The sequence below is a fragment of the Somniosus microcephalus genome, chromosome 6 (assembly GCF_052327205.1).
Source record: "Somniosus microcephalus isolate GS21.2 chromosome 6, FLI_Smic_1.0, whole genome shotgun sequence".
In the NCBI taxonomy this organism is placed as follows: Eukaryota; Metazoa; Chordata; class Chondrichthyes; order Squaliformes; family Somniosidae; genus Somniosus; species Somniosus microcephalus.
The window spans coordinates 18,903,122-18,923,664 of record NC_140992.1 but is presented as its reverse complement, the minus strand read 5'-3'; the positions used below and the strand labels follow the sequence as shown (position 1 = coordinate 18,923,664).

The 20,543-nt window shown below is 47.3% G+C and overlaps 1 protein-coding gene across 8 annotated transcripts in view; it reads left to right on the top strand.

The window, feature by feature from the left end:
* The window catches only part of LOC147115504 (mediator of RNA polymerase II transcription subunit 12-like protein), a 637,745-nt gene that overhangs the window by 567,395 nt on the left and 49,807 nt on the right, over nucleotides 1-20,543 (top strand). For 5 of the 8 annotated variants that reach the window (XM_085989804.1, XM_085989800.1, XM_085989799.1 and 2 more), the window contains 4 exons: nucleotides 4,953-5,009; nucleotides 10,066-10,152; nucleotides 16,737-16,954; nucleotides 18,136-18,289. In XM_085989804.1, coding sequence (XP_085845930.1) covers nucleotides 4,953-5,009; nucleotides 10,066-10,152; nucleotides 16,737-16,954; nucleotides 18,136-18,289 — 516 coding nt within the window. The remainder of the gene's footprint in view (nucleotides 1-4,952; nucleotides 5,010-10,065; nucleotides 10,153-16,736; nucleotides 16,955-18,135; nucleotides 18,290-20,543) is intronic. The other 3 variants (XM_085989802.1, XM_085989801.1, XM_085989805.1) reach the window with 2 other exon arrangements.

The window sequence follows — 20,543 nt, the reverse complement described above, 5'->3', positions numbered from 1 at the left end:
TTGCTGTGGATCAAAATTGGCAAAGCTCTTGACATCTCGGTTACATCAGACTCAATGTGGCGAGGCCAGCTCAGTACAACCCGTCCCTCGCTGTGGATGGTTTAGCAAACGATTGGTGGGGCAGGGCCAGTGGCTCTGGCCAAACGTCTGCTTCAACCCGTTATCCCGCTCAATACAGCAAGCAAGCAGAAAATAAGACAAAACATAACCTGTCACCTGGAAAAAATGAGGCTCACGAAACTTGTCCAAGGTTCTGCTTCTTTCCTGCGGAACTGGGAATGCTTTACCGCCAGGGTCCCTCGTGACAAAAGATCATCTGAAAGGCCTGCACTCGGCCAAGACAGCAGTGTGTAGAATAAGGAAGTCTTGCTACAGTTGTTACAGGACCTTGGTGAGACCACACCTGGAGTACTGTGCACAGTTTTGGTCTCCTTCTCTAAGGAAGGATATACTTGCCTTGGAGGCGGTGCAACGAAGGCTCACTAGATTGATTCCTGGGATGAGAGGACTGTCCAGTGATGAGAGATTGTGTAGAATGGGCCTATACTCGCTGGAGTTTAGAAGAATGAGAGGTGATCTCATTGAAACATACAAGATTCTGAAGGGGATTGACAGGGTAGATGCTGAGAGGTTGTTTCCCCTGGCTGGAGTGTCTAGAACTAGGGGACTATGAGAGTGATTTTGCCAATGGGGAGCTTTTGGAGGCGGGACTCTCACTTATCGGGTTTCAGTCCAACCTCCATCAACTTCTGGCCAACCCACGCTATTTTCCCTTGATTGACCTTGTTAAGCCCGCCCAGCGGGTTGGGCACCCGCCCCCAAATTCTGCCATTTTCCCAGCAGACCCGCCTCCCCAAGGCTGACAAAATTGCCCCCTATGTCTCAGGATAAGGGGCAGGCCATTTAAGACTGAGATGAGGAGGAATTTCTTCAAGCAGAAGGTTGTGAATCTTTGGAATTCTCTGCCCCAGAGGGCTGTGGATGCTGAGTCGTTGAGTATATTCAAGGCTGCGATCGATAGATTCTTGGACTCTAGGGGAATCAAGGGATATGGAGATCGGGCGGAAAAGTGGAGTTGAGGTTGAAGATCGGCCATGACCTTATTGAATGGCGGAGCAGGCTCGAGGGGCCGTATGACCTACTCCTGCTCTTACTTTTTATGTTCTTATGATGCAGTGTGTGTGTAAATGCAGTATCTAGCTGATTTTTTTACTCTCTGCATTATAGTCTCACCGAGTCTGGCATGTCAGTGTGCCCAATAGTGTGTTTTTTCCATTGTCTCAGTTGTGGCCCTGGTTCATGATATCACATTAAAGAAAGACTTCCATGTATATCGCACCTTCTCACATCCTAAAGGATGTTTGTAAGTGCTTTACAACCCACAAACTACTTTTTGAAATGTAGTTACGTACAGTAGTTAAATGGGGCAGTCAAATTTCATCCAGCACAGTCCGACAAAACAGGAAATCTGCTTTTGGTGATGTGGGTTGAGGGACGGAATGTTGGCCAGCACACCGGGAGAACTCCCCGCTCCTCTTCAGATAGTGGCCCCGACATCTTTTACATCCTCCTGCGCGAACAAGCGGGGACCTCGGTTTAACATCTCGTCTGAAAGACAGCACCACCAACGTGAACGGAAAATAACATTGAGCCAAAATCTAACGTGATGTTTGTACCAGGTCAAGTTGGATGAATGAATCTGTAACCTTTAGCCATGTCAGAGGAGCCGTATTAATTTATATGCTGAAGTAACAAATCTGTTGTCACTGGCAGTTCAGCAGCTGATACGAGAATGTTATGCTTCTGACGAGCCCTGCAGCGGGTAGTCAAAACTGCCCAACGCATTACCGGCACCCGGCTACCGACCATAGAGCACATATACCAGAAACGCTGTCTACGGAGGTCACGGCCCATCATCAAAGACCCTACCCACCCCAGCCACAGTCTGTTCGCCCTCCTGCCATCTGGGAGACGCTACAGATGCATTCGCACCCGTACGACCAGATTTAGGAACAGCTTCTTTCCCAGGGCTGTCATCCTACTGAACTCCACAAATAAACTCTAAAGCCTGCACATCTGCCAATGCACTTTATTATGGTTATGTTTATGTTAATGTATTACAAGCCAAATGTATGTTGAATGTTTAAATGTCTTAATCTAAATGTACACTCTCGGGAGCCGCAAGCCTACATTTCGTTGTACTGCACTTGTGCACTAACAATGACAATAAAAGGTGATTTGATTTGATTTGAAGTACATAAAAACTGGTTTGAAAGTGCAAGTCATCCACCGGGACTTGAATTAATGTTTGTTCAAAAGGCCACCTTCACCGTGCCTTGACCACACCCCATACTCTTGTATTCCTCTGATTGCCTCTTGTGTGTGTTACATTTTGGGTCCAGAAATGCTCGGGGAGCCTTACCAAGCCTGCTGTTTTACAGAAGAATGACGTCACTGATGTATGCTTTACTAAAACCTGCCAAGAAACAGGAGCAGCAGTGGCACAAACTGGCTTCTCTCACAAGTCTTTTATTTTGGGGGGTGCTTTCCTCATTGGAGTTGCTTTCATCATAAATTTCTTTTTAAAAAAAACACAAAAGACAGCAGGGAGTTTAGGATATGCCAACATCTTGGCTTGCAAAGTTATGTCATTGCTGATGGCTGCATAGATTAGGCTTGTATTCTTTCGCGTATTGAAGATTAAGGGGTGATGTAATTGAGGTGTTTAAGATGATTAAAGGATTTGATTGGGTAGATGGAGAGAAACTATTTCCTCTGGTGGGGGGAGTCCAGAACGAGAGGGCATCACCTTAAAATTAGAGCCAGGCCGTTCAGAGGTGATGTCAGGAAACACTTCTTCACACAAAGGGTGGTGGAAATCTGGAACTCTCTCCTCCCAAAAAGCTGTTGAGACTGGGGGGGTCAATTGAAAATTTCAAAACTGAGATTGATAAATTTTTGTTAAGCCAGGGTATTAAGGGTCACAGAACCGGGCAGCACGGTGGCATAGTGGTTAGCACTGTTGCCTCACAGCGCCAGGGACCCGGGTTCGAATCTGGCCTCAGGTGACTGTCTGTGTGGAGTTTGCACATTCTCCCCGTGTTTGCGTGGGTTTCCTCCGGGTGCTCCGGTTTCCTCCCACAGTCCAAAGATGTGCGGGTTAGGTTGATTGGCTATGATAAATTGACCCTTAGTGTTAGGGGGATTAAATACGTGGGTTACGGGGATAGAGTGGGATATGTGTTGGTGTAGGGGTTACAGGGATCGGGTGGGATATGTGTCGGTGCAGGCTCGATGGGCCGAATGGCCTCTATCTGCACTGTGGGGTTTCTGTGATTCTGTGAACTGGTGTTCAAAGATTTCTGCTAGGACCATTAAAAAATGTTGATACGTTAAAGATGTCCATTTATTGGAGTTGCCGCATTTTACCTTTAAGTGTCTGAAAGTGACTGCCCATTTTAAACATGGATGTTTTAAGTGGTGGGGACTGTACGGCGGATAGCTGGAGTTGAGATACAGATCAGCCGTGATCTAATTGAATGGGCGTAGCACTGACCAGTAATCCAACCTGGAATCTTTCTGTTGTGCGTGGCTCAGTAGTAGCACACCATGGCATTTGCCTATGATATTATTCCAGACCCAATTAAAGCTTGGAGCAGGCTTAGGAGGCTGAATGGCCTACTCCTGTTCCTATGAGAATTCTTAGTACAGGAAACTCTTTGGTATCTGGGACCGGCGTGCTGCTGGTTGATCAAATATTGCGGGTGACGGAGAGGGTTATCTACCGAGACTATTTTTAACAAAGAAAAATAAAAAAATCAAGAAATGTGCAGTATACAGTAATTGGGTACTCACCTACAGAATGTTGTATTAAATGGATGGTGGAAGATGCTTGATTAAGTACAGTACTGCCAGTTGAGGGTAATGCAATGCAATGACTACCAGCAGCGTGGGAGACGCACAGTACCCCTGTAAAATGGCGGATCAGAAGAGACTACCGGCAGCGCGGGAGAGTCAGACTCCTGTTATTGAGGTCTTCCGACAACGCCAAGAAACCGAGTAGTGGCAGTTTGGAGAACTACCCCCACTGACTAACTCGGCCACCGCGGGAGACTCTGACTTGGCAACATTGCCGGTTATTGAGGTGTTGTTTTCGGAGCGAGAATTTTGCCAGTTAATAGAGAATTCCGGAAATTTAGGTGCCGTTTAAACGAGAGTTTCCTGTGCTAGAAAAGACTGCGCTGACACATAAGAGACTGAATGAAAAGAAGTTTTAATTGGGCCTGGAATAATATCACGGGCAAATGTCGTGATGTGCTACTGAGCCTGACAGAGCAGAAAGCATCCAGGCTGGATTGCTGGTCAGTGCTTTGTTAGCTCATCTCGGGCACAACCAGTGACCTCTGAGAGGGAAAGGCAGATAAGCTTTCTGCTCCCGATAGCAAACTGTGCCGGCACTGCAGCTATGACGGGATTAGGTGTATCTCTGGTGAGTCTACAACCCAATAGCATGCTGACCTTCACTGTCCAAGCTCCCACATAAATAACGGCAACTTTAAATGAAAGCTACTAGGATCCACGGCAGCACATCCAGCTTCAAAGGAGGAGAGAAAAGGGGGCATCCCTCAATAGCGTAGAGAGCGGAATATTCAGCTGTGTGGACTTGCTTTTAAAAGTTCAGTTCAGTTGCAAATTAGATTTCGTTGCAGTTGAGAGTAAAAAAAAAAAAATATTGAAATTTTCAAGCCATTTTTTTTAAGAATGTGGATTAAATACAATTATTCAATTGTTTCTCCCATTTCTGGCTGCGTATATGATCGATGTATCTTTGCTGGTAAATGTGAATGCAGATTGTGCTTTTGATGTTAACCAACCCTATGAACAAATAGTTCCTCTCTGTTGAACTCTCCCATTGATGCTGTCTGCTATTTTCTTGCCCTTTTTCTCTCTAGGAGTCCTGTAACCCTGCTGTACCTCTCCAAGATGGCTATAACAATTTCAGCATTATGGTAACCCAACAACTGACGTTCCCTTTCCTGCTTTGTCTCTCTTTTTTAATTTTTAATTTGTTTCTTAATGTTGCAAAGTTTTTTTTTACTTCAAACCAAAAGCTGCATCAAAATTAATCACATTTTCTTAAAAGTAGAATTTCTGCCACAATTTAAAAAAAAAAAATTAAAAAAAATCCTGTTCTTTTCCTTTTTTTTTGTTCACGTTTGGCTCTAAGAAGAACAAAAAAAAAGTTTTGAGAAATGAAAACCTTTGTGTGCCTGGCCTCCCTCTCTCTACATAGCTCGGTGCCCGATGTGATTTGGTTACACGCAGTCTGTGAAACTCTTATTATCATTGGAGTAAATCAGACTTGTCATGGCCGACTGCCTTCCAGGTCCATGAGCTGGTAAATCCTGTGGAGAATTGAAGTATGCTAATACCAATATTAGGACATTAATCTACGCCAGAGAAAAAAACTGAAATATTTATTATGTTTAACTGGAAAATAACGGTCATAGATTATTATGGAAGGTTATGCATGTATGGCCAATTAACAGACTGGAAACGGCGAAAAAAGGAGTTTGTAATAAATTCTTATTGAGTTCTTCTGCCCCAGCGTTTTCAAGCCAATGGATACTTGGCGGCTTAACTGGATGAGTCTAAGCTTCCATTACAATTTGGCTCGCTCTCCTGTTGGCTATTAGAAATGCTTAACATCATTTAATTTTGGACTAGGTTTAGGTCAATCTGACCGATATCTTAATAGTCAGGAAGTGGGAGGGGTGGTGGGGTAAGATGAGAGCCAGGCGCCCCATTTTTGACTTCTGTCTAATGCTCCTCCTGGAAAGTGCATGTGTGTAAATGCCAAGTGATAACAGGATTGAGCTGGGCTGTGATGACCCTCTCTTACCCCCCCCCCCCCCCCCCCCTCCACCCCTCGCAGTTAAATAACCTGCCAGCACTCACTGGGGTCGATCTTGACTTTGTGTGACAGTGTAAAACAGGTGATAGCGAGTCGGCAACCCGTTGACCTCAACGGAAATTAAAGTGGGGAGAGATATAAAACAGGCTGCCGACTCGCTCTCATCAGTTTTACACTGTCGCACAAAGATAAGATCTGCCCCACTATCTTAGCTTCACACATGTCGGAGGATGATCACTTGTGGAACTGTACCACAGAGTGAGGCAGTGTCTTCAGGAAAGGAGGGGAAAAAAGGGGGGATTTCTTTTTTAAGATGACGACTCGTAAAATTTTAAAAAATTGTCCCTTTTTGAGTCTTCTGATAACCTGAGAGTCTTGGCAATTTTATAATGGATATCGTCTAAATCTAAAACCTTGAGGGCATTTGCAATTTCCTAGGTAGTTTCATACTTCTCAAGTGGATTAATAAACCGCAATGCATTATTTAATATGCTACTTTCTTAGATGCATTGCAAACAATTCCCATTCTGGCAGCTTGCACGTAACCTGGTCCCTGCCTGGATCAAGCTGTAAGCAAAAAGGCTCCTTTTTGAAAGAAATTCAGCCAGAACCCCCCGCCCACACTGCACGTCAGAAGCAGCAAAACCCTCCGTCGCTCAAGACGTTTTGTGATCGGAGTCCTACCGTGGCCGCAGCTTTCTGTTTAAAGTTCTCGCTTAGCCGTGGTTGTCTTGACTTGTCTGGCCGTCTACCCTGCCGTTCAGGAAGCAGCCATTTGTTTGTGTCCGTGACTAATTAACGGCGGCGTGCGACCCCCAACAAAAAAAATGCAAGCCCCCCCCCCCCCCCCTTGCTGGGCATCATTTTGTCACCTGCTCACTGTGGAAAGTCTGCAGACTTAACGGTGCCAGTCTGTCGGCTACTGCTGAGCCTCCCGCCAAACCTTTCTCGCTGCATTAGCTGGATGTTTGTGTGGCAAGGACTGAGCTGACGACAACATTATACGAGTGTTGTGTGAAGCCCAGCCTGTCCGATTTGGTAAGTCGCAGACTCAATTCTGTTGTCCCATTTTTACACTTAAATAACCTGCCAGCGCTCACTGGGCTCGATCTTGGCTTTTTGCGATAGATTAAAACGGGTCGACCGCCCGTTGGCTTCAACAGAAGTCAAAATCAGGAGAGATGTAAAACGGGCTGGCGACAAAGATAAAATCTACCCCACTATCTAGCTTCACACATCAAGAATGCCCACTAAGGTAAGATATCAGAGGGTGGCCAGTGACGTAAGAAAACTACTAGGCACTTGGTCTAAGCGTTAAACAAAGTTTTAATCAACTGTTTTACAACATGGAGGTCTAGTTGTGTCCTTCACTAGTTCCTGTTAAGAATGTTCTGCGCCAGCTGGGCCCGTGCCCGAGTATTTATACTCTCCCTGGGCAGCGCCACCCATAGGCTGCTCAGTATTATTTCATTAGTCTTTCATGAATGACTGATTCATGTCAGCCAGCACCTGTGCAACTGTACTTCAGAGCAAGGCAGTTTCTTCAGGATAGGAGGGAAGAATATTGGGGGATTTTTTTTTTTAAGAAGATGAATAATGAAATTTAAAAAATTGTTATCCCTGTTTGAGTCACTCCAGGGTTTCCCACCCGCCTCCCTTGAGAAAATTCTGGCCATTGGGTGAGAAGAGGACAGGATCGGTGTCAGTTATAACAACAGAAAACGCTGGAAAAACTCAGCAGGTCAGGCAGCATCCGTGGAGAGAGAAACCGAGTTAATGTTTCAGGTCGATGACCCTTCGTCAGAACTGAGAAAAAAAGCAGGAAATGGAAAGCAAGTTTAGGGGCTGGGAAAAGGGGGAGGGGATGAAGGAACAAAAGGGAAGGTCAGTGATAGGATAGAAAGCAGGAGAGATTGAGAGACATTAAGAGATATTCAAGGCAAGAGGAGATGGTAATGGGACAGGTTAAGGAATAAAGGATGGCTCTAGATGGAGTGTGAATTGCGCTGGTAGCCCTCTGGACTCAACATAGAGTTCAACAATTTCAGATCATAACCTCGGCCCCTATCACACACATATTTTCTTTTTTTTAATCCACACTTTTTGTTTGGCCTTTTTTTTCTTCCCTCCCACAAGGCAGCTGTCCTTCACTCTGCCAGTGCAATTCACACCCCATCTAGAGTCATCCTTTGTTCCTTAACCTGCCCCATTACCACCTCCTCTTGCCTTGAATATCTCTTAATATCTCTCAATGTCTCTCAATCTCTCCTGCCTTCTATCCTATCACTGACATTCCCTTTTGTTCTTTCATCCCCTCCCCCTTTTCCCAGCCCCTAAACTTGCTTTCCATTTCCTGTTTTTTTCCAGTTCTGACGAAAGGTCCTCGACCTGAAACGTTGACTCTGTTTCTCTCTCCACCGATGTTGCCCTGACCTGCTGAGTTTTTCCGGCATTTTCTGTTGTTATTTCGGATTTCCAGCATCCGCAGTATTTTGCTATTGTATTGGTGTCAGTTATGATGTTTTCCATGGTGGACTAGTCAGTATTCACTGTCTAAGGCTCACAAAAGGGAAGAATGGCCACTTGTGCGAGGTACAGGAGGCCTGTCGACAGCCATAGCACTTTATCCCAGATTGGGCCCTCACCTGGTAGAGAGAAGCGAACAAAATTGGATTGGGGAGCATTACGTCATATAGATCTCGCTCTTCATGCTTTTCAGACCAGGAAGCCACTTTCGGGTGTTTGGTCGGGTCATCTTCTTGATGACATTAGCTGGCAAGTTCTTGGCGAACTAGTACACACATGGAGACCACGTGTAGTTTGTCATCAGCTCCCCCCCCCCCCCCCCCCCGGCCTTTCTGGGAAACAGCAGCCAATATTCTTGCAGCTGCTTTCGACCCACTGTCCAGATGGACTGAATCGTGGGACGCGCGCAACATAAAGAACCAACACCTCGGCGCTGACCCATCAGCAGAGGTCCCTGGCTCCGACCTCGCTCGAAGACAGTGGACAGCGCTCGACCCAACCCGCCCAGGGCACGGACGATGCGTCCACCTGCTCCACAAGTGGAAGATGAGGGACGACCCGAAGTGCGACTGTGGCCGTGAGTCCCAGACCGTGGAACACATCACGTCAACCTGTCCACTGAGATCTGTGGCGGGAGGCCCCTCGTTTCACCACTCGACATCTCAAGAGCCCATCGAATAGATAGCCAAACTACACATCCCACACACATAAGCTTTTCCCGTCGTACAAAACAACAACTTAGATAGATCTTCATGTTTTTGATAGTTATCCTTCATAACTAAGTAAAAGAGAGACTGCCTCCTCAAAGTGACTTGAATTACAAGAAGTAATATTCTGTACCTGACGGATTCAAACAGTGAGAAATATAGTTATCAAGCTTTCAAGTTTAAAAAGTTGCCTTCATCAGAAAGTCTGTTTCTTTCATGTGGCCCAGTGAAGCTTCACAGACGAGGAAGAACCAATCCCATGTTTCTCTTCCGGAGTGACCGTGGTGGCGGGGGAGTGACAGTGGTGGGGGGTGGAGATTTGTCAATAGCTGGCTGCCCTTTCCTCGGGGAGGTGGGGGAAAAAAATAATTTGCCAAACTTGGATTGGAGATTTTTTTTTAAATTCATCTAAAGTTTTTTTTTCTCATCACCAACACAAAATAATACATTTTCAAGTCTCGTGGTTATATAAAACTGGGCCAAGGCAAACTGGAATCGCTGTATCCTGGATTTCTCTTTGTAAAAAAAGGGAAGTAAATCAAGGATTTTTAGGCCATCTGTTAATCAGCTAAACATTTTCAACTATTAGAGATTTGTCATAAAATATCTTGCCAGATAAATGGGACAAAAGAATTGTCTTTTTTTTTCATATTTGGAAACAGCTATGACATTTTTCTGTTTGTTAGACCACATGACACTAATTACGTGGTGTTTAAGTCTGTTAATGCATGACCTTTCTTCAGGAGAAAGTATTGCTGTGAGCCAGTTTTCCAGAAATAAAACCAGTGAGCGTGATAATTGCTTTCCACTCGATGTTGCACCACTTGTCCTGTATGAGGTAATGGCCAGCAGGTGGCATCGTTCAGATATTACACGTGGAAGAAATCTTTTAATGTTCTTTGATTTGGTTTCTTTCAGGGCCAGCCAGTTGACCAAAGTGGTCTTTATGGCCAACAGCTTCGACCGGCCCAACTTCCACAGTACCCTGGTATGCAGCAGGCACAGGTAGGCATTTTAGGGACTAGAATTGTTTGAGAAACAGGAAATTGTCTTGGGAGCATCAACGCCATCCATTTTCTATGGATCAACCCAACCTCTCCCGCTTTCTCATCGTTATCCCTCTTTCCTTTATTGCTATCGACAAAAGCGTCCAGTCACCTCGCAATCCCATTTATATTCACTTCAATGCTTTCTCCTAACTTTAGATGAAAAAACCCTAACCCTAACCCCAATCTTTTAGAGCGCCCTATGCTACAAAGAGTAAAGAGGGCAGCCCAGATGACCTGTTTCCAGGCCGATGCCAATGCCCGTTTTGCTCCAGCTATCGAGGAATGGACTGCTCGAGTGTCTTAAAATGCAGCTTAACCAATGTATCATCTTGTTACTAAATTTGAATGAATGCTCGCTGACCTACATTGGCACCCGGTTAAGCAGCGCCACGATTTAAAACTTCTCATCCTTGTTTTCAAATCCCTCCATGGCCTCGCCCCCCCCTATCTCTGTAATCTCCTCCAGCCCCACAACCCACCCCCGAGATATCTGCGCTCATCTAATTCTGCCCTCTTGAGCATCCCTGATTATAATCGCTCAACCTTTGATGGCAGTGCCTTCTGTTGCCGAGGCCCTGAGCTCTGGAATTCCCTCCCTAAACCTCTCCGCCTTGCTACCTCTCTTTCCTCCTTTAAGACGCTCCTTAAAACCTACCTCTTTGACCAAGCTTTTGGTCACCTGCCCTAATTTATCCTTATGTGGATCGGTGTCACATTTGCTGTCTTAAAATACTCCTGTGAAGCGCCTTGGGACGTTTTACTACGTTAAAGGCGCTATATAAATACAAGTTGTTGTTGTTGTTGAAATGTTATCTATCTTTTAAGGAAAAAGGTGGTAGTCAGTGCTTGATGCACTTTCTTAAGGAGCGTGATAAAATCACTGGTCTAAGTGAACATCTTAATACAGGAAACTCTCGATTTACCGGCACCTAAGTAACCGGAAATCTCTGTTAACCGGCAAAATTCAGGAGTAGGTTCAGGTAAGTTTTACTTCATATTAGTGGCCGTTCCTGGATCTGTGGCTGTGTAACCGGGGTTCCTGCACCTGTTGCTAAGCAACAGGGACGCCTGGATCTTGTGGCCGGGGTTCCTGCACCTGTTGCTAAGCAACAGGGATGCCTGGATCGTGTGGCTGGGGTTCCTGTACCTGTTGCTAAGCAACAGGGAAGCCTGTATTTGTTGCTGTGTACGGAGCTCTCGTACCTTTTACTATACCTCTCTGTAATCCGGACTTTTTAATAAACCGGCACCACGCCGGTCCCGTCGGTGCCGGATAAAAAAGAGTTTCCTGTACTTTGTTTTCCCCCCCTCGGCCCTGTTTTTTCCTCTCCTCTCCTGGTGGGATACAGTTCTTTGCTAGTTGCTACGATGAGATGAAGTAAGGTGGGAGGAGGCTTGTGTGGAGCATGGACCTGTTGGAACGAATGGCCTGTTTCTGTGCTGTAAAAATTCTAGGTCCATGAGTGCAGTTCTTCAATACCTAAGCCAAAGGGCCATTCATCAGACCTGAGTCTAAGTACATAGAAGATAGGAGCAGGAGTAGGCCATTCGGTCCCTCGAGCCTGCTCTGCCATTCAATGAGATCATGGCTGATCAAGTACTGGTACAGCGGACCACTCATCACAGAAGGCATCGCACTCGAGTCCAATCCTATTCTCATTGGTCATCCATATGCATGTACTCTGCAGCAGGAATCATTGGATATCAATCCAGGGCAGGACCTTCCCCCCCACCTCCTTCTTGGCCCAGGAGTGACGAGGCCAGTTGTTCTCAGCTGCTGTCTTGTCTCGGAGCAACTAACTCAACGCACACTAGGGGCTGGATTTTACTCACTGAGACGAGTTGGGGGCAGGACTGCTGCCTTCCGGGTTCTAGCCCCACCCCCAGCGACGTCCGATGCACAGACGCTATTTTCTCCTGATTGGCCTTGTTAAGCCCGCCCTGCTGGCTTGCTGGCCAATTAAGGGAAAGCCGGTGTCAGATGACGCAAGTTGATGACGCTTCGTCTGCCAGTTTTCTTAAAGACACATGAACCATAAATTTTTGACAGATGATTTGACAGTGTTTGACGGCATTGAGGTGCTGTCAAACATTGATAATCACTGTACAAAGGTGAACCCTTGCACCTAAGCTCTCCAATGACTCTCTCCTTAGGATGAAACAGGTGGCAGCTACAGGTGAGGGTACAGAAGTGATCTGTCACTTCTCCCAATGAGGTGAGGCCACACAAACAGTTCAAAGCTTGTCACCTACAGAAAAATCTAAACATATTAAAAATGACTTTCCCAACATTTCCTTACCTCTGATACTCACCAGTGTCCCATTGCATCCTTCACACCACTTCTGCAGCTGTCATCTGTACACCAACAGTACAACAGACCCACAGCACGCCTCACTTACCCTGGCCGGGTTCCCCGACATCGGGAAGCCCGCAGCAGAAGTCTAAAAATTGGAAAAAGCCTATTAACTGCCTGTTAACTACATGTTAACAGGCAGTTAGGTGGCTATAATTCTCTTCGTGCTGCTAGGAGTCGGGTCCCTGCGCAAATCGGGGACCCGACTCCCGGGAAGATTGGTTGGAGGCGGGTTCGGGACCCAATCCCATTCATTTTGACTTTCCCAGCAGTCCCGCCTCCTCAGGGCTGGTAAAATCCAGCCCAAGGAATCAAAAGGAGCCTTCTGGTCTGTTTTGTATTCATACTGCAATGGGCGATGGCTTTACCCAGGGGGTTGTGGGGTGGGGGAGCTATTACAATTTGCTGGACAATCTACTACCATTGGATGCTTTATTAAAAGAGATGCAACTTGTTAGATGTAAGATTAGATTCTGAATTCTAGAATTTTCCTCAATTTACATGGGGGGGGGGCTGAAGGGGGGACAAACAAAGGAACATCATAGAACATTTCCTCAGAAGATCAAATAGGTCATAGAGTCCACGATAAAATAAATTGTAGAAGGAGTGTGACATAAATCGTGCCATTCATGTAGAAAGGACTTATGAAATATACTGGGCAGCCTGCTGGTGGCGCTGTCCAGGGAGAGTATAAATACTCGGGCACGGGCCCAGCTTGCTCAGGGACATTTTGTAAACAGGAACTAGTGAAGGACAACTAGACTTCCATGTTGTGAAACAGTCGATTAAAGCCTTGTTTAATACTCTGACCAAGTGCCTAGTAGTTTTCTTACGTCAGAGTGCTCCTGATTGAAATGTCCTGTCCTAGTTTTCTGCTTTCTGGTGGTTCTTGCGTAAAAAATGAAGTTACCTCATACAATTTTCTGCCAAAGTGCTGTTGCATCTCACTTTTTCATCCGCACTAGTTCATTGTTGAAGCACCTGATGCAGATGGCGGCTAAAACCTGAGTCTGATGATCAGCCATGTAGGGATTTGCAACATCCACATGGAACCTCGGGGAGGTTGGCCAGGCAGCATCTGCCCCTTGCTTTCACAAGGGAGTTGGCTAAATACTTGAAAAGGAGAAATTTGCAGGGCTGTGGGGAAAGAGCGGGAGAGTGGGACTAAATAGAGTCATAACGGCACAGAAGGAGGCCATTTGGCCCATCGAGTCCGTGCCGGCTCTCTGTAGAGCAATCCAGTCAGTCCCATTCCACCACTCTATCCCCGTAGCCCTGCAATTTATTTCCCTCAAGTGCCTATCCAGTCTCCCCTTGAAAACATTGCGTGTCTCCGCTTCCACCACTTCCGTCGGCAGCGAGTTCCAGGTCCTCACCACTCGCTGAGTAAAAATGTTTTTCCTCACATCCCCCTGTATCTCTTGCCCAAAACCTTAAATCTGTGTCCCCTAGTCCTTGTACCATCAACTAGTGGGAACAGCCTTTCCCCGTCTAGCCTATCCAAACCCGTCATAATCTTGTACACCTCTATCAAATCACCACTCAACCTCCTTTGCTCTAATGAAAACAAATCCAGCTTCTCCAACCTGCCCTTGTAGCTAAGATCCCCCATCCCCGGAACCATTCTGGTAAATTTTAAAATTTAAAATAGGTGGCTCTTTCAAAGAGCCGGCACAGACACGATGGGCCGAATGGCCTCTTTCTGTGCTGTAAGATTGATTCTATGATTTTTATCATATTTGAGTAACTCATTTACTGGTAAATGTGGGTATACATTGAATACCGTAATGATAATCAATTACTCGCTGGGCACTTTCGAAGCTTTTTATTTGTAGCTCAGGTCGAGAATTTCCTTCATAGTGTGGAAGCAGTTTGCACAGACTCAAGGCCCTGAAACTCTTCAGTGACTTGGTGTCAATCTGAAAATAACTTGGTGGAAAAGTGAAAGAAACATCATTTGGTTATTTTTTTAAATACATATATCTCCTTTGAATTCGTTCTGTCCTACTATGTATGAGTTTTATTTGTTTATTTATATAACCCGCTCTTGCCTCTCTTCGCCTCCCCCCCCCAAAATGATGGTTAGCGAAAGCAACTTTTTTGATGAAATCCACTTACAAACCAACATTTTCGCTATTTCTGGGATTTTTCAGGCAAAATTGCACCAGTCAGGCACCAAATCGCGTAGAAATAAATTCACACTGTGTCAGGGAACCTGCGCTAACCGTCAGCGGTGCTCCTGACAAGCCATTAAACTGAGGTGAATGCTGGATTTTATTTCACAGCAGCTGATCAACCAAACTTTACTCAATTTGCAAGCTCTCCTTTGGTTCTGAGGCTTGTACGCAAGTCATAATTCCCCTTCTGATGGGAGTAGCACTCTTATCATTTTACACTGACTTTCAGCAGGAGCTTAAATAAATGGAAATGGAAACTTTTTGGAATGCTGAGCCTCGTGTCTCTGTGAAGACCCACATCAGAACCGGAATTTTTGACAGATGAATTGTCATCGTTTGACAGATCTGTGAAGCTGTCAAACACTGACATTCTCTGTAGTTTGATGAGGTCTTGAATTCAAGTCTCATCAAACCTCTTTCTTTAGCAGAAATTAGATGCTTGCTGCTTTGGAGAATGCAACAGCCATCTGTCATCTCTACCGCGAAGGTGCGAGACTCTTGAAGCCTGCAGGAAGAAACAAAGGTAAGTAAACTTTTACTAACACTTTCCACTTACCTCACATATTCACCTCTCCACACTTGCACCCATCACTTACCTTCACAGCGCACTTTTGCACCCCTCTGACCCCCGCAGACCCACCGCTCGCCTCCGTGACCCTGGCTGGGTTTGCAGCCTTCAGGAAGCCTGCACTTGTGTGGGTAAAATAGGGATAATCCTCTTCTCTGCCTGTTAACTACCTGTTAACAGGCAGCTAAATAGCACTAATCCCCTTCCCGCCTCCAAGGAGACGGGACCCGGTGCGGGTCGGCTACCCACCTCCTGGCAAGATGGCACAGAGGTGGGTTGGGCACCCGCCCCCAAATTCTGCCATTTTCCCAGCAGTCCCGCCTCCCCAGGGCTGGCAAGGTCGCGTCCAAAGACACAGGTCAGGAATTACAACAGCTCTTTCCTTCTTTCCCTTTCTGTCTGTCCTTTCTTTCTCTCCTTCCTCCGCCCCACAAAAACTGTCTGGGTTGTTGCACTACGTTCCCGATTTATTTCCCCCAGCCGCCCTCAGGGATGGAAGGAGCCACAGCTCCAGTCTCTCAGGGCCATTCAAACTCATTCATTTCTTTTTGCCTTTTAGCTCTTGCTGTGTTTTGGATCCCCAGGTTTTTTTTTCTTAAATAGAGAGCAGGAGTCATGATTGAAAAGTTAGCCAGAGTGCTCAGTCTCGTTCGCTGTTCCGCGACACTGCTGCAAAGTGTGCATGTGTGGACGTTGGTGAGGACGTGATGGGGTTCGACAGTGACACTCCCTGCTTGGCTGATTAGTGCCCATCACTCACTATCTGGGCTCACACATGATGCGTGGCTGCTTGGCTGAGGGATCAGGTTGGGAGTGGCCTGTGTCTCCAGAACGAGTCAGGAGAGGAGGGAGAAAATTCAACGGGGAGACTTGCATTTATATAGCACCTTTCACAACCACCGGACGTCCCAAAGTGCTTTCCAGCCAATTAAGTACTTTTTGGAGTGTAGTCACTGTTGTAGTGTAGGAGACGCGGCAGCCAGTTTGCGCACAGCAAGCTCCCACAAACAGCAATGTGATAATGACCAGATAATCTGTTTGTGATGTTGGTTGAGGGATGAATATTGGCCAGGACACTGGGGAGAGCTCCCCTGCTCTTCTTCAAAATAGTGTCATGGGATCTTTTATGCCCACCTGAAAGAGCAGACGGGGCCTCGGTTTAACGTCTCATCTGAAAGTTGGAACCTCCGATAATGTAACACTTCCTCAGCACTGCACTGGAGTGTCAGCCTAGATTTTTGTGCTCAAGTCTCTGGAGTGGGAGTTGAACCCACAACCTTCTGACTCAGAGGCGAGGGCGCTACCCACTGAGTTGGGAGGAAAGGAAAGAAAGCTTGTTTGGCCAGATGAGAAACTGTCCCTTCTGTCTTTCGGAATTGAACTGTCTACGCTTTGTATTGGACTGAGTGACACTGTTATCTGCCCTTGGTCCTTTGTACAGGCTCTGCCCCATGGATACACAGCGTACAGTACTCAGATGCCTTTGCAACAGCAAGCTGGAAATAGCATGCTGTCACCCAACTACAGTGCCAGGCCATACCAGGCTGCTCACTCGAATCCAGCTCTCATGGACCGGATCAGGCAAATGCAGCAGCAGCCCAGTGGCTATGTTCACCAGCAGGCCTCCCCCTACCCACCGAACCTTCAGGGCACTCAACGGTAAGCGGTCTATAACTTATCGGTTAGCGCTGTCAATTCAGGAAGGACCGTACTGTCCCCCACAACAAAATGAAAATCAAACACTGACTCTTATGTTTCTGGAGTTAATTGCTACTAGGCATTTTTGTGATTTATTTCCATGATTTTCTCCCCACCCCCGACCCCCATTTGCCCTCTGCAATTGTTTATGAAGCACATCTCAGATCCACCTTCCAGCTTCCTGCCAATGCTAATCTTTAACAAGCTGCTAGGAAGGAACAGGAGGAGGAGGCCATTCAGCCCCTCAAGCCTGTTCCGCCATTCAACTAGATCGTAGCTGATCTGTATCTTAACTCCATCTACCCGCCTTGGTTCTGTAACCCTTGCCTACCAAAAAATCTATCAATAGGAGGTACATGATAATGGCTCATTATGACTGTCTCCATCCTTTCCCCTCCCTCCCTTCCTTCTCACATGGGGAAGCTTTGTAATTGAGATCAGTCCTGGTGGACACAATGGTCAACAGAATTGGAGCTTCAACACAGAGCAGCATGCTCCGCCCCACTTTAGTGTGCTGCCCTGCATCGAAATGGCAATTCTTGGTAGACACCCAATGGCCCTTTAAAGGGAGGTGAAAATTGTCACCCAAGTTGATGTACCCTTAACTTTAGAAGAACACAGCGAGGCAGATGAGCATTCAGCTTATTTTGCTCAGTTTTACGGTAACGTGATGATCAGCTTGTTTATGCTGAATGGATTATTCTCTAATGCAGTTATACCACAACCCAACATTGGGGTAATTATACCTCTGGTTGCTGGGTAGAGAAAGCTAAGGAGGAGACAGTTTGGGGGCAATTTTGACCTAATCCGTCCGTCGGGGTGTGATGCTGGGTTTACACCCTGCCCGCTTTTATTCCCCATTCAAGTCAGTGGAGAGTAATATTGGGCAGGATGTAAAACTGGCATTCCACCCGATCCCGTGGGATTCCCGTGCAGTGAGTTAGGTTAAAATTACCCCATGTAGCCCTCCATCTGTTGTGCCATCATGGCAGTCACCTCCAGTGCAATAATGGGTGTGGCCCCATTCATCTCTTCGTACTGATCTGCCTGCTGTATCGGAGCTACCAGGCAGCTCAATGCGCCCCAGTCGTCTCTTGCAATGTGCGCATTAATCATCAGATCTGCATTATTTTCTGGCCTAGGCTTACCCACCAACCTTTGCAGCAGAGCACTTTGATGGCAGCTGGACTTGATCATATGACGTCAGGCCCACATACAAACCTCGGCTCAGTCCAACTCTCGCAGGAGCAGCTCCGACAACGACAGCAGCAGCTCCGGCAGCAGCGACTACTACAGGTGGGTATTGGTATCGCCCAGGGTGCGACTCCTGCGCTGCCAACACCGGCAGTGCATGCAATTCTTTTTTTTTCAAATATTCAAGTCCTGCTGTGTTAATATTGAGAGTCTGTTCTGACAAAACCAAACCGTTCGTTCATTGTAAGATCTAGCAGAATGAGAAAGCTGGAACATTTCTTCAAGTAAATAAATGGAATAACAGCAGGGCACTAAACCCACCTAGCCCTCGCCTTCGATCAGTCTGTGTACATTTTCCTTTGTCGTGGACTCTTCCAAACTTATTTACTGCCCTCTGGATATTAAGTAACAATGGGTAAAATCCCGCAACAAAAGTGGGAAGTGTGAGAAATTTTCCCTCTCCCCAGGCCTCCACCCCCCCACCCCCCCCCCCCCCTACCCACCAAAGAGAAAATTGTTTTTTTAAATCTCCAAATATCTATCAAGCATTGTACAGGAAACTTTTTTTATCCGGCACCGACGGGACCGGCGTGGTGCCGGTTTATCAAAAAGTCCGGATTACAGAGAGGTATAGTTAAAAGGTACGAGAGCTCCGTACACAGTGTAGGAGTCTGTGCACTCCTAACAAAAACTGTGAACTAAACTGGTAGTTAATAAACTTAGTTTAATGCACTGAAATTATTACAAAACAAGAAACGCAGGAGAAACTCCAAACAGGTCTGTACACTAGCTCACTCCACGAGGACTGACTGGAAACGCCCTCCAACCCTGACGTCATCACGTCATCACGTTTCCCGCCGTTGGGAACGTCACGTGACCCACGTGATGACGTCATCGCGTCAGATCGCGATTTTATCGATCTCGCGCTGTTTAAACAGGGCAAACATTGAAAAGTAACAATAATGATTAAAGACAATTGTACAAGTTACTGTGAGAGTCTCTTTGGTGGCTTTGCCACATACGCCCCCCCCAGAATTGTCTTTAATGAGGAAAGTCAATCGCCGAGGAGGTCGGACAAGCCTGTTTGACCGACTCCTAAATTCCCGGAGAGGAAAACGCTGAGCAGGTGGCGAGCTGGCAGGTAGCACGGTGCGGTTAGGCGTAGCGGCGGCCGGCCCCGGCACGGAGGCTGCGCCAGTTCAACCGGCTGTTCGAGGTCCAGGTGCGCAGTTTTGAGGCGATCAACAGAGATGTGATCAGGCTTGCCCCCGACGTCGATCACAAAACTCTTGTCCCCAGTCTGTAGAACCTGGAACGGATCTGCATAAGGAGGTGCGAGCGGGGTACGATGGCCGTCTTGGCGCACAAAGACGAACTTGGCCTGTGACAGCTCCCCAGGGATGTTGGAAGAAGGCAAACCGTGCTGCGAGGTCGGAACTGGGCGGAAACACTGAGCCACGTCCCGATGGGCCTCTCGCTGACTGGCTGCAGACCACGGCCGCGTAGGGGACGGCAGGAACTCGCCCGGAACTCGAAGTGGCTGACCGTAAACCATTTCCGCGGCCGACGACTGTAGATCCTCCTTCGGCGCCGTGTGCAGTTCTAGCATCACCCACGGCAGTTTATAGACCCATGCTGCATCCAGAAGGCTGGCCCTGAGCGACGCCTTCAATGAACGGTGGAACCGCTCGCACAAGCCGTTCGCTTGCGGGTGATAAGCTGTAGTGCGGTGTAGTTTAGTGCCCAATACTGAGGCCACCTCATTCCATAGTTCCGACGAAAATTGCGGCCCGCGATCCGACGAAATATCCTCAGGGACACCAAACCAGGCTACCCATGATGAGATGAAGGCTCGCGCGACATCCACAGAGGTGGTGGACGTCAGGGGCACTGCCTCCGGCCACCTCGTGGTGCGATCCACCATTGTCAGAAGGTGCGTAAAACCACGGGACGGTGGAAGTGGGCCCACTAGGTCAACGTGAATGTGGTCGAAACGCCACTCCGGTACCTCGAAGGTGGCCAGAGGGGCCCTGACGTGCCGTTGCACCTTGGCCCGTTGACAAACCACACAAGTGTTCGCCCAGTCGCGGACGTCTTTGCATATTCCTCTCCATACGAATTTGGAGACCAGCAGCTTCTGCGACGCCCGCACTCCAGGATGTGACAGCCCGTGTATGGCGTCGAAAACGCCTCGGCGCCAGGTGGACGGCACAATCGGACGGGGTGCACCCAACGAAACGTCGCAGAGTAGAGTGGTACCTGCCGCATGGAACGGTACATCTCTCGGCTGGAGGCTGGCGGGGACAGAATGAAAGGCCTGAGCCTCCGGGTCGGCAGCCTGGTCGGCTGCCATTCT